The 14,430-nt window shown below is 38.2% G+C and overlaps 1 protein-coding gene across 2 annotated transcripts; it reads right to left on the bottom strand.

The window, feature by feature from the left end:
- Positions 1-40: 40 nt before the first annotated feature.
- Positions 41-11,789, bottom strand: LOC128365026 (apoptosis-inducing factor 3). Of its 2 annotated transcripts, XM_053325642.1 has the most exons (20): positions 11,759-11,789; positions 7,610-7,823; positions 6,663-6,772; positions 6,467-6,576; positions 6,319-6,363; positions 6,125-6,221; positions 5,922-6,034; positions 5,142-5,228; positions 4,914-5,005; positions 4,687-4,817; positions 4,083-4,198; positions 3,742-3,813; positions 3,167-3,230; positions 2,500-2,576; positions 2,266-2,383; positions 2,076-2,174; positions 1,823-1,898; positions 1,581-1,685; positions 207-227; positions 41-83 (listed from the first exon to the last, which is right to left on the bottom strand). In XM_053325642.1, exons 1-20 carry the CDS (start codon positions 11,787-11,789, stop codon positions 41-43), a joined length of 1,821 nt encoding a protein of 606 aa, XP_053181617.1. The 2 variants fall into 2 exon arrangements, with proteins under 2 accessions (XP_053181617.1, XP_053181618.1); XM_053325643.1 differs by lacking the exon at positions 207-227.
- Between the last annotated feature and the right edge of the window lie 2,641 nt (positions 11,790-14,430).

The following is a 14,430-nucleotide window of genomic DNA, read 5'->3' as shown; positions in this document are numbered from 1 at the left end:
TTCACTTTTGGTCTGTCCTTGGGAACCTCCAGATGTGAAGTCATTGGGAGCCTTTGTCAATCAACCAAGAAATGTCTCCAGTCCTGCAACAAAAACCAGCAATTAGAAACAAACAGATACGCATTCATTAAGGTGTATGAGGTGTTCCCCACAAGTGGTCAATATGAGTGAAATGGTAAACAGGAAAAGGTCATATTTGTCCGTACTTGCCAAGTCGTGCTAACATCCTTCAATATTTGTGTGTGCATTATGAGAAATAAAAGACACGAGAGATATGAAGAACACAGCAGTCAAATTACACAGAAGGACAAATGCAAACACAGAAACATTATAATGTTGTGACACTACTTTTTTTCTCAGGTCCCATAGTTCCCTAATAATATGACAGTGTTGCAATAAAGGAACCAATATGAAAACTCTAATGTTCTCTGGGGACTGAGTGTGATTTGGTACTAATTAGAGGGGAAATCAATTTATTACAACCAATTTCTTTACGCAAAAATCCAAAATGTGTCTACAGGCAAGAAATTAAACTAATATTTAGAGAGCAACACTATTATTGATGTGTTTATTAGCACTGATGTGTTTCTTCACTCTCCATGACAATCTAAAACCAATGATGAAAGCCATAAGACTCAGCTGAAAGTTGCCAAACAAATATATTAAGTGGACCTTGAGTTTGCAAGCTGAAGAATGAACCTTCCCTCTCAACATATCATTTAAACATAGTCATTACTTATATGACACCAAATCACAACAGAAGCAGGTCTAGACCATACTCTGTAATCTTATTTACAGAGACACAACATTCCCCCCATGAGCAGCACTTGACGACAGCAGCAAGGAAAAAAAACAACTCCCCTTGAAATGGGAAGAAGGTAAGCAACCATCTGCCTTGACTGATTGGTTTAACCCTGCCTGTGAATAATGTGCAAAAAACAAATGATAATGGATGAATGTTTTATGATTTGACAAGATTTGTTCATCTGGGTAATCAAATACCGTTATTCATGAAATACTGTATATTATATCAGATATTATTCAGTGCCACATATGCTTAATAAGTTCAAATTGTTGACAAGTACATAAATAAACTCGTAAAACTGTCCTCATATCTGCATAGAACTACATTATGGTTTGTTATAATCAAAGTGTTTATAATGCTTAAACATTCTAAAGAGTGATAAAAACACAATTAAATGAGTGGGTATACTGGCTCAGAACATGATTTGTCTAATATTTCCACTATAATTAATAACTAAAGCATTGTTTTTTTCCAGGTAATATCCACACAAATGATCCACAAAGTAAATTGTGAATGCATTAATTAAACATGCAGAATAACTGGTGTTATTCCTCTCTGGTACTCTGTCGAGAAGCAACAATAAGTCAACTAGTTGGCCTATATAATACTTTCCATGTGATTAAAGTCACAAGCTCCATGGGTTGTCCTGTTTTCAGTGACAACATTTGTCATGTTTTTCTACACAGTAAAAAAAAAAGAAAAAACCCTGAGAAACCTAAAGAACATAACAGCTTTTGTAGCTGTTACCAGATTTAAGTCTTGGAAGGAGACTTACTCCACATCTCGTTTCTTAATCGTCTTTCCGGACCCTAAGACCTCTGCCACTCGGGACACAATAGGATCATAGTTCATGCTGGCAACAGCAACCACCTCCTCACTCCTATAGATGGACCAGAAAAAATGAAAAACTGTCAATAACATGCACAATAAAAGATCAAAATTAGTTCACAAATACAGTCAGAAAATAACATCTACTTTATACATTACAGTTTATTTATTGTGAAAAATGAACTATACCTGGTATAAAATGCCACAAATCTGAGCTCATCCAGATCTCCTTGTATAATGACATCATCAAATCCATCACCATAACCTTCACAAAAAGAAATGATATACATACATGCATTTATCAACAGTAAACAGAAAAGCAAATTCAGGCTTCAGTTTTAAGTTTTAATTTTACAACTAGATGGCAGTGTAGTCACTAATGTCAGAGCACTTCAGATTCTTTTCAACCTCTGATCCACCATTCCTTAAACTGCAAACTTACCCGCATAGCGTATGGTTTTCCCAAACATGGCTGACCAGAAGTAAGGCACAGTTTTAATCTCAGTGGGTCTGTCCATCATGCTGAGAGCTGCCACTCTTCCTTAAAAAAACAAACATACAGCATGTAAATCATCACGGCAGGTTACAACAGCCTGAGATGTGCAGTCAGGAGCCAGCTTTAACACACTCACCGTGCACATGAGCCATTTGCCAGTTAGGGATGTTCACCTTCTTATTGTTGCGTGGCGGGAAAGGAAACGTCACCATGTCTCCTCCAGCAAAGACACCATCAACATTTGTCTGCATCGACTGGGAGAATAGTTATTATAGCAACAGTTCAACAAAATGTGACAAAACACACTTTCACTTGGCAGTTGACAGCCTGTGTAAAGTTTTGCAGCCTGTGTAAAGTTTTGCAGCAATACCTTGTTGACAGTAATGAAGCCTTTGGAGTCCATGTGGAGGCCGCTTTGTTTCAGGAAGTTTGTTGCAGGAACAGATCCTGCAGGAGTAGAGACACATGAGAGTATACAGCCATGCTCAGCAGTGCTTTGAGCTAAATGCTAATGTCAGCATGCTCACAATGATCATGCTACTGTCACAAGATGATGTAAAGCACAAGTAATATTTACCATATTCATAGCATGTGGTTTGGGGACATGATGGGACCTAAATTTCATGACATTCCATACATTACTTGTTGGGACATTAAACTCAAAACCTCAAATGTCAACCTTGTGGTGACACTGGAGGACAAGTCATACGTATTCACTGTCTGGGAGAATGAATAAGATCTAGACCCATCTAGTAGGTTTGATGTTGAAATATTTCAGATTCTGGGGGGAAAATGTGACCTTCTCTGGCTCTACAGGAAAAGTCACCAAAGTCATCAGTATTTGTCCTCTAGGTACCATGAATCTCTGTACAAGATTTCATGACAATTCATTTAAAAGTTGTTGATATATTTCAGTCTGAACTAAAGAGTTGGACCACTGACCAACAGTTTTTTGAACACTTGGCAACAACCACAAATTATCGAATAGGAGTTGAAGAGCTGATAAAAGCAAAATTTCACATTGTCTGTGACTTTACCTGCTCCAATGACACACACGTCTGCTCGCAGGACTTTTCCACTTTTCAGTACCACCTCCTTCAGCTGCGAACAAGAAAAACACAAAGATACTAGATGTTTATATCACTACAGTAACAGCTTTAACGCTCCTGTTCAGTCTTTGAGCTGATTGAGCACAAAATTATTCTTTAAGGCCTTGAAACACAGTTTAAACAATGAGCAATGGAGTCCAACATAAACACGATTTTCTGCCAAAGTTAAAAAAGAGTTTTGGTTACATGAGCATTTTCTCTATTCAAAATGAGATGACAGCTGTGGGATTGTCCTGACTAGCTTAGAGTTTTTGAGAGCTGAACTGTTAAACTAAAGAAACACAACAATAAAATAATACAATTGGGATGTGTCTTTTTGAACTTGTACTGGGATTTTTGCTGTTTTAATCAGGAAAATGTATTTTTATTGGAAAAATACTTGACATTTCAGGATGATTAATCTACTTGTGTTTCTGACTCATCTTTATCATAGATTAAACACAATTATAGGACAGTGATCTGCTGAGCATCATGTCATGCTGTTTCTCTCACTTTCTGAATACCTGTCCATGATGGCCTATCATCTCTGACACCTCGTTCAGCATGTAGAACTTCACCCTGTTTGTTTCAAACAGCTGCAAAGACAAAACACCGACACAGTAACCACATGGAAACATCGTCAGATATCGGCACATAAGACTGCTGAATTTTCACATGTCAGCATGATCAATCACTGGTAATTAGAAAAATCTGCTCTCCCTTTGAGGATTACTGATGTATTGACCAGAAAAACATGATTTGCATTTTAACTAGTAGGATTTTTTCTTCCTCTCAGGGATAGTGCTGATCTTCTGGAGATGCTTCATGCCCTGTAAAGCTTGATTTCCCAGGAGTGACTCCTTACTTTCATTATGGCTTTCCCTACTTTCTCCCCGAGCGCTTTTTTGAAGGGGATTGACTCAATCCCAATGACAGAGACTGAGTGGGCCTTGTCTGTTAGAGCTGCAGCCACCTCCATACCTGCCAACACAACAAATACACAACATGCAGTTAAAATGTTTCAAGTCTGTCTGAAAACTTGAAAAATACTGACTTGATTTGACTCATTTGGATGACCTGATATCAGCTTCAGACAGAATTTTAAATACATATCTGAAAAAGCATTATGAAGGGATCTTCTAATGGCCAGTAGGCACAGGAGGAATGACTACAGCAACACAAAACTTCCTTTAATGAAAAGTAATAGCAACTGATGAAAACACATACAAGGCCTGATATGAATGGTCTTGAATGACAAGATATGAATCATATGCTATTGCTTTCACAGTCACCTATCGACCAATTTGAACATCACTCAGAACATCAAATGAGAAAATATCTGCAAGAATTATATCTCCAGTATAGTTTCACAAACGTGTGGCATCAGTACCTAAGTGTATGGAGCTGATCTGGTGGTCCAACACTTACTCCTGTGTCAAAATATTGTTATAAATATGTGTTTTTCTCACCAACAAAAGATGTTCCCACAATCACAGCGTTCTTGTTGTTGGCCAGCCTCGCTACGCTGTTGGCATCCTCGGGCGTCCTGAGGTGAAACACATTCCTGACATCTGTGCCTTTGTAGTTCATGGGTTTGGGTCTGTCCGGGAAATGTAAGCAATCAGATGTCAGTTCATTAATGACAGGACTCTCAGGATGAGAGGGAAAAAATATCATTTTAGAAATGTTTCCTCACTTGCTTCCTGTAGCAATAAAGAGTTTGCTGTACTCCATCCTACAGCCATCTTCAAAGGTCACAGATCGAGTTTTAACATCTACTGCCACAGCCTGAAGCAAATATTGAGTCACACTGTCATACAAATTGGATTTTGTGCATAATATATATTTACTTAAATAATTAAATATATCATTAACCATCAAACAATTACTCTTCACTTCATGTTCTGAGGTCACCGTCTCTCACCTCTTTCTCTGTGAACAGTTCAATGTCATGATCCTGCAGGAAGTCCATAGAGCGCAATCTCAACTGCTCCGCTGTGCTCTCTAGGGACTGAGGGGTAGCAGATTAGAGCAGAGTCCATCAACAGAAAATATGTAAACTAAATTAAAATCAAAATCCCTGAATTCCAAAAACAACCTGCCCATAATTTCAGGGTCAAACAAAAGCTGCCTGAGAATTAAATTAAACATTACAACTGAAGTAGGGCTGCAACTAAAGATCATTTACATTATTGATTAATCTGTTTTTCAATAAAATGTCAAAGTGAAAAATGCTGTTTTTTTGTTCATATCTGACAAAAAATTCCAGGAAAAATGACTGAAATCATTACTCAGTTATCTAGATAGTTGCCAATTACATTTTTGATGATTGTCTAATTGATTAATTGATTAATTGTTCTCACCTCTAAACTGAAATGACCCTGAAATCTGTAACTATGATGATGCATCTGGAAAACTGAGTGCAGCCATTTAAAATCATCTATGATCATGATGGAGATTGCATCCAGTAAATAAAGCTTTCTATGGCAGTGGAGAGTTGTATCTCTTTTTGTTCAGTTGTGAATGTTTACTCCTGCACAAACCGCTTTCTTCACAGCTTTGCTGATGTGAAGTGTAGCTGTTCCCCAAAGAGCTCCTGTTTTAGCACCACTGACCAAAGCAGCACCTCTGCAGTCTGTTACGTAACTCTGTTGGCACATTCAGCTCTGTCTGAGTTTATGTGGTCGGGGGTCTGTGTACAAACCTTACTCAGTTTAGGCCTGTCATATGGAGGATGTCTGTCCATGGTGCACATGACGATGCGATCAGTGAAGCCTTCTTGTCTCAGTGTCTCTGCACACACCAAAGCTGCTGGACCTGCGGACACAAAAGAGGAACATAACAGTGAAAATGAGAAAGTAAAAAGAAGATCCTGCATGATGAAATGAAGGACAATAATGTGCTGACCTGAGCCAATGATGAGAACATGGCTGAAGCTCGTGCTGGAGTTAATGACAGCTGAACACCGGGCCATGGGCTTTGACCTTTTCTGTGACTGAAGAGCCTGGAAATGTTTAAAAGATCTCAAGTCAATCAGTCAGGCGGTCAGTTTATTTTCATTATAAATTCTCCACATTCTGACAGGTTTCTTTTATTGTTACCTGCTTGTTTGCACGGATGATGACCTTGTCCTTTTCAACTCTGACCTGGAGCAAACAGACATGAGCGATGTGTACACTTTTTGATGGTGCTTAGAGATATGATAAGGCAGAAAATGTGTTAACAGACAGCACCAGCGGAGAAGGTCACCTGGAAGATAGGCAGACTGTCCAGCCCAGGGAAGTCCTCGATGTCTCCTGTTGCGATGTTGAAACATGCACCGTGCCAGGGACAGCGCACATGTCCCTTTGATAACACACCTGGAACAATAGACATGTCCTTTTCAACTCAGATAAAATCATGTAAAATGTATCTTGTATCATGTAACTGAAAATAAATGATTCACCTTTGACAAGTGGTGCTCCATAGTGAGGACACTTGTGGCCCATGGCTGAGAACTCGCCGTGCTCTTTGATCAACAAAGCTCTGCCACTTCCCAAGTCCACCTCTCGCATCCTGTAACAAAGAAAACAGACTGTGTTCATAACGGTTCAAAATATAAGAAAACAGATTTGTCTTGTACTACCTTGATGAAAACTGTCAGGGACAATATCAGCTTATTGCAGATTTATTGGCATTGGTGTATACTGTTTGTTGTAGCACAGAAATACCAGAGACATTTTTCAGTTAATTTAGAAACCATGTTTTCATTACATAGTTTGTCCAACAGGGAGCACTGACATGTCTATTTTTTAAGAGTAAAACATCCTGCTCCAACATGTCTTGGTCACAAAGCTGTAAAAAATAATTTAAAGGACCAGTGTGTAGGATTTAGTGGCATCTAGTGGTTAGTTTACAGATTACACCATCTGCTAATATAGATAATGTCACTGACATTACTGAGTCAGTTCAACTTTATGGCTATTCTCATACTTATGCTACTATTACAATGTTTTTTATTAGTATTTGTAACTTTTAGCTGCCACTGAGGATAAAGTTACAGTCTAACCTTAAGATACTGAACGCACTTAACAGGAAATTTTAGTTAAAGACTTTCAAGTGTTCTCTCCCGGATAAAACTATGTAATACTGAAATGTTTGTAAAATACTGCAAACACATTTATTATCTCTATACCACAATTTCTTTTTCCATTCAACCAACACATATGCTGACACAGTTAAATCTCTGATTCAATAATAGAGGAAAATTTGACTGTGTTTTTGTGTGAAAATGTGAACGTGTGTGAATGTGAAGGTGAATTGGCTCTAATATGGGTTATCTGTGCAATGATGACACTTTGCTTCTTGGTCTCTACACATGTCTATTAAGAAAATACATGTTTATGTTCTTACTGTCCATTTTCCAGATCTTTAACATGACAGACAGAGGCCTCCACATAGTCCCGTGGTTTGTGGTAGAGGGGCAGCGGGGTGGAGTCGTCATCAGAGCCGTGTCCCAAGGCCCCATTAGGTCTGCAGTCAGCAAAGGGACTCGCTTTGCCATTAGGTGACAGCCCGTCCACCTCTTTTTCTTTTTCCAGGAGAGAGAGTTCCACTTTAACTTCAACTGCACAACACAGACATGTCTACTCATTAAATGTTTGAAAACACATCACAAAATACGAATCATATCAGCAGTAGAATAAACCAGTAAAGTAAACCTTTGCAGGTTAATGATGCTACAAATCAGCAATGAATTGCATTTCTAAACTTGTCTTCTTTTGGGTTTTTTTTTTACTGTCCCTCTCCATTGCTTTGGAAGAGTAATTTGTCTTACAGCTGAGAGGGACGTCTAGGACTTTGAGACAAATTGAGTCTGACAAATCCGCAACTGGAACAAATGAAAGCAGGAAGCAAATAAAGGAGAAGTTTGTGTAGGGCAACCTTGACTTCTTACTTTCCTTTTCCTTTTTTCTAGTGATTTTTTTCTGGTGATATCTGTCAGTTAATAACATAAAAATGCAGATGTTTAAGTATTCAACATTGAACATGAATCCAGGTTTCCCATGTAACCCACTATTAAACTATCATCTGTCTTCTAAACACATGAAATCAGTCATGCAACATCAGTTTTACCAGTGATATAATCCACAACAATAGAGACAGAGTCACTAAATAAAAACTGTCGACACATTGCTGATTCACCTTTTCATCAAAATGGACTTAGTAAGGTGGAAAACATGATTCTGACAGAGTAACAATGCCTTTAAATTCCATATAGCATTCCCCCAAATGATCAATGTTCCATTAAGGAAACTGACATAGACACAAAAGAACAATTAAGTGCAGCTTACACCAGCACCAGTCTTACATACATGTTCACTGTCTTTGTTTTTTTAAATAAATGCTGTTGAGAAAGCAGGCTGTAACAGAGTGCAGTTCATTCATCTGTCTTTTCTTCATCTTTCTTTTTGATGACATCTGATGAGCCGCTATTAGAGTTTATATTTCTGAGCATTAAGAAATGGTTGTGTAACCCTTTTTCACTGCAGCAGGCTTTATCTGTTCGGCTGGAAAAATGTGCTGATCATCCGGTTCTTACACAGTAATCTGGCTGGAATTTTCTCCCGCTGTGCAAGTCTTAATTAAAATCAATGGAAAATCATAATAGTGAGTGCAATCACTGGAGAAAAAGAAAGAGAAAGCTTTCCAGAGTTTAAGAGAATCTCTAGATGCTGCTGTAATAACTGTGGTTAAACGAGACATCACTGCACTGATGCTGAATTTGATCAGTGCCAAAAAAAAAAGGAAAAAAAGGAATGCAGAATATCTACATGTTTTTAGCCAGAGATTTAACACAAACACATGTTATTTATGTACAAGTGAGTAGAGTGTTTGGAGCCTTATGTATAACTTCACAGTATCTGTAACCTATTTCTTCAGATTTTATGGGCTGTGTGTCACATCTTGCAGGGGCTGCTTCACTTTTACTGTACAACCTGTCACAGTGCCAATGTACTCCCACTTACACTTAAATGAATGATTATATATTGACTTTATTTTCAGATTGGGAGCTCTGTGCGTTTATGCTTATACTCTTAAATTTTATTCTTCAGTATAGGTTTCTATTATATTCTCTAGAGACATAAAAACATTTAAATGATATATTTTTCATTCTAATACTGAGACTATGATTTAAAACCTGTACAGACTGTAGTTGTCAGAGGAACTTTTTGCTGGACAGCCGAAGTTGCAGTTTCACAGCGGTGATGTTGTTCCCTGATTTAATTACTAATTAATTAACCAGCTCAGCTGGTCCAACCATCTTTAGAGCTTTGACTGATTGTGCATAGGGCTGCAACTAACGATTATTTGTTCTATAAATTCTATAAAAGGCATTCACAATTTCCCCAAACCTACTTTAACATATTTTGATTTGACTAAAAGTTTTTGCTGGAAAATCAAAAATGATTATTTTTTATGCATAAGTAGGAGAAATACACCCCTTTCAAATAACTGTAGCCCATTATTTCTAATTCATATCAGGTCATAATAAACTCAAAATATGTACTTATTTAAAGCCTGACATTGTGCCATTGATCCAAATCATAATGCTAATCTGCCATTTCTTTTCCTGCTCATATAACTTGAGCTAACAATCACCAGTCACACAGAATGTAGAGAAATGTTCAAACATGATTGAGCCTCTGAAGTCTGCCTGTGGGGGATGTTGGACTGCTCTAGTCACCAGATCTTTCAGCTAAGTAAAAACCATAGCATACTGCAACTCAGCGATCTGAAATAAAGCGTGAAACATCCTTTATTTAACCACAGAAAGATTACAGGCAGATTTTGAAAGAAACACGTTGTTCTGTGAAAAAATGTATGTGTTCAGTTTAAAAGATCTAATCCTCACTTGATGGCAGATATCCTCTTAGCAAACAGTCATTACTTTAAAATCCAACAAAACATTATATAGGATTAAAAATATGATTTATGATTTATATGTCATATAATATCAGGGAACAGATTTTTAGACTTCTTAAACTTCTTAATTGCATTTCTTAATAAAGCATAAGTTGTGATTTATTAGTAGCATTCCTAAATAATGTTGTTCCTTAGTTATGTTTGACTTATTCTCCTCTGATAGCAGTTCCTGCAGAAATATGCATAAGTAGGACAAAAACTGTCATACATATCATGGTAAAGAAATAATGAAAACAACTGCTCTGCTCCTGATAACATTAAACACAGTTACTAGTCAAATCAGGCTAGAGATGATGACATAATGATTTGGAAAGGAGAGATGATGTGAGGGCGAACCAAATAAGCTTTCATTGTTGTTAAAAGCCTTCTCGGTGGCTTTTTAAGCACTGTTCATGCCTTTTACACAGATTTGTTATGCACATATATAAAATATGAATACAATCTGTAAAATTATTTTAAGTTTTTGACATTACTCAAATGTTTCTGATGTGGTAAAACAATTTGAATATATATTGCTCTTTAGTTTGTTTTTTGTCTTCAATTATTAGTAATTGGAGGTCAAACTAATTAATCCTGACAGTCAGCAGCATCTGTTCTGTCTTATATAAACAGACAACTAGTTTCTTTCCTCCTGCAGCCAACACAAGCTGCATTCAACAGATGATTTAATCTAAAAGCTTTTGCTTCTCCACACAGATGAATGAGGAGCACAATGTGTGACTATCACCTGTAGGACAGCAATGAACTCGTCTCTTCATCAGGTTAAACGATGCACACACTGAAATAGATCAACATACAGTGTCAAATTTTCATATTTATGTCTCAGTATGTAATCCTCTTGACCAAGATGCCAAAGAGAGCATAAAAATTCCTCCCCCACAAAACACCATACTGCAAACAGAGGGGGCTGGATAGAAGAGGACACGTTTAACAGGATTTGGAGGCAGTAGGTAGTTTTGAAAATGATTCAAACTGAACAAACTGTCCCTAAAATGAATGTTTCAAAACCTACTTGTTCATTTTCACCAGATAAAAATAAGAACAGCAGTAAAACAAACACTGGTCTCTCCGCAGAGAGAACAGAACAATATTCAAACACCAGCCTTCACCCAGCTTCATTGATATTGTAAGCAGAATAAAAACTGGATGGATAGAGTGTACAATAAATATATATCAAATCCACTGACTTCACCTTTACCGCTGTATATTTTTCACACACCAACAGAAATACAAGATTTGGAAGAGAAGACACATTGTTCTCCACACTGAACTCTCTGTGCTCTTCACATTTAACATAAATATTCATTACATTTCATATCTCTAAACATATAGACTGTCAGGATTCTGCTGGAAATGACAAAATACCATCTATACTTCTCAATGTACTGCAGTTTAATGGAACAAAAACCCAAACAAACTAACACTATGATTCAATCTCAACTCAGGGCACTCCGTTCAGAAGTTTCTTCCCTCAAAAAGATGCTGCTTCTTTTTCATTGTTGTATATTTTCTTTCAACTAAACTAAACTGGATTGAGAGAGTGAGTGAGACAGCACAGAAAAATGGATTGGTTACCTGGTTTGGGTTTGGAGAAGCATCCTCCCATGATGAGCCCAGGATTGAGGGATACTGAGGGAGAGGGAGGGAGAGGGGGAGGAGAGATGACAGGGAGGGGGGTTGGGGGTGGGAGGGTCAGGGGGTGGGAGCACGGTCAGATCCTCAGGCTGGGCTGCCTGGTCAGAAGATAACAATAACTCAGAACTGGGGGTACGAGAACCTGCAGGTCCAGGCCGGCCATCGGACACGTCAGCCCCTCCACATAATCTGCACGAGACAGAGGAAACATCAGCAACACACACCAGATGTACTTATGTACTTCAGCTGCACGTGTGTGATAACAACATGAATGCTGCTGTCATTACATAGGCACTGATAATGAGATCAAATAGATTCTTGGTTTGTTGTGTTGCTCAGTTAACCAGCAATCTCAGCAGATCATTTGCAGGAATGTCAATAGTTTTTTTTATTGTCCTGAGTCATCTCTTCAGTCATAGTCAGAGTGTGTTTGTGTTATTTATCATTAAAAACAGTCTGATGTTGCTCTGTAGTGACTGAGTGAGTCAGGATTTAAGTGCTGGGGAGAGCAAGACAAATAGTTTACTGTGTGTGTGTCTATGTAAGATGTTAGTGCTTGTACAAAAGGGAAGCAATAATGTTAATTAGGAACATTTCCACACACATTGTCACCTTTGTTCATGCATATTGCATGGGAAAACGTTAAATATTAACAGCACTCTGACACCTATTAACTTTCTCGTCACACTGCGCCTTAAAGGGAAACAGGGGCCCCTTGAGTTTCAAAATCCCCCTTGTTTTGTTGCCGCGTTGCCGTCACATTTCTGCCAGCTCTGGTATTTCACCCACACATGCAGTCTTTAACTCGCAGAGACTCACGTTGGCTGCAGTGAATCACAGCAGGATGGCAGGTGTATCACTCAACGTGGTGCTATCCATCACTAAATTATCCTTTTGAGGTACAACCAAAAGAACTGCTTGATATTCTAAGCACATCTTAATGTCCTTGAACTTTAGAGAGAGAAAAAAGAGTGCAGCAAGTTGAATGGAGCGCTGCTTAGCAAACTTCCAGAGAACAGATGAGAAATGGAAAGATCTCCTCTGACTGCTTATAGCTCTGCAGTTCTGATTGAGTTGTTGTATCTATAAATTATGAGTTTGTTTTCAGTAGTGGAAAGTTGTATTTCAGTAAAAATATGAAGAAATCATACTTAACTTGAGTGTATCCATTTCATGCTAGTTTCATGCTCACATTTAAGAGGGAAATATCCAATATTTGGCCCCACTACGATTATTTGACAGCTACAGCAATTAGTTGCCATTCAGATTCAAATTGTACATAAAAAACATGAGATTCAATCAGAGACTTTTTTGTGCATACTTTTCTTTTAACAGAAAAGACTGATTTCCCCTTTAACTTGTCAGATTCATTGAAATATAGTTTGAGGCACAAAACATATTCAATATTTCATAAAAGAGCACCACTTTGTTGGCTGGAAGACAGCACGAAAATAATTCAAAGTCAATGACGATTTTTGGCTATGATATCTTGACAGACTTTCTAAATTGACTTTTCATCCTTCACAAGTGGAGAAGTCTCTTTTTGGTCTGTATTCCTGCACACATTTCTGGGCCAAGCACTTACATTTCCCTGCATTCAGATAACAACCATGCTAACACAGTCGAGTCTTTGATGTTGTGAAGAGCAGCAGCGTCACACTAAAATTAGGAGATATCCAGTCACTTCCCAAAAAGAGAGAGCCTGTTTACGAAGGCTTCTCCTTCACATGTTGCCACTTTAATAATTTGTTACAACTGAAAATTTGATAAACAACAAATTGGAACGGAGTTCCAGCAAGCCTGAGATATTTTGTGCAAAACTAAAGTAGGTTAAGCAGATTTGGTCCACACAACATATGACGCAGATCCCGTTTTCTCACTGTTGGGCCTGTCCCCAAGCAGTGCTAATAATCCTCCCTGCAAACAAGCTGTCAGTTTCACTCACTTCCCTACAAATGTAATACCTGTGACTGGAATGCTGGGGCAGAATTAGCAAAATGCAGCTCCTGGTTGGTGGTGAGAAGGCCAATCTATAAACTGACTGCGACTGAAAAAAAGCAGGAATGTTTTAGTGCCAAGTGCCTTTCTGACGCTCACATCCATCACTCAGAACTGGACTTAGCCGTCCACAAACCAGCTCTCTTATATTAAAACAGGGGTGTTATTGCACTATATGGATGAAAACACATCAGTTTGCCATGCAAAGATGTATTGCCCCATATTCCTTTACAGCCCAACCAGATGCCCGCCACTAAACATCATCAGCAGAGGAACAGATGCTGCAACATAAATATGCAGTATCAACAGTGGATAAAACACATGTTGTTTTGGAGCAGTTAATCGGCTCCTGACACAGTTTATGAACACTTGAAACTTGCAGCAGCACTTATAAATAAAAGAAGAAGAGCTGCTGGTTTAGTGACTTATTTGCCTCCTAATAAACCAAATCGGTGTTCTCAGTTTTATTCAAACACTTGCTCGGCAGGTATGTTGGCCTGTGGTTAACGATTAGGGAGCTCTGATCCTGGGCTGATAAAGAACAAGAGCTCACACACTTAAATATTTGCCCACACCTCTTTCCCTCACATCTCCTGGTTTGTGAAATACAAGAT

The sequence above is a fragment of the Scomber japonicus genome, chromosome 9, assembly GCF_027409825.1.
Source record: "Scomber japonicus isolate fScoJap1 chromosome 9, fScoJap1.pri, whole genome shotgun sequence".
Classification (NCBI taxonomy): Eukaryota; Metazoa; Chordata; class Actinopteri; order Scombriformes; family Scombridae; genus Scomber; species Scomber japonicus.
This window is presented reverse-complemented; position numbering and strand designations above follow the sequence as displayed.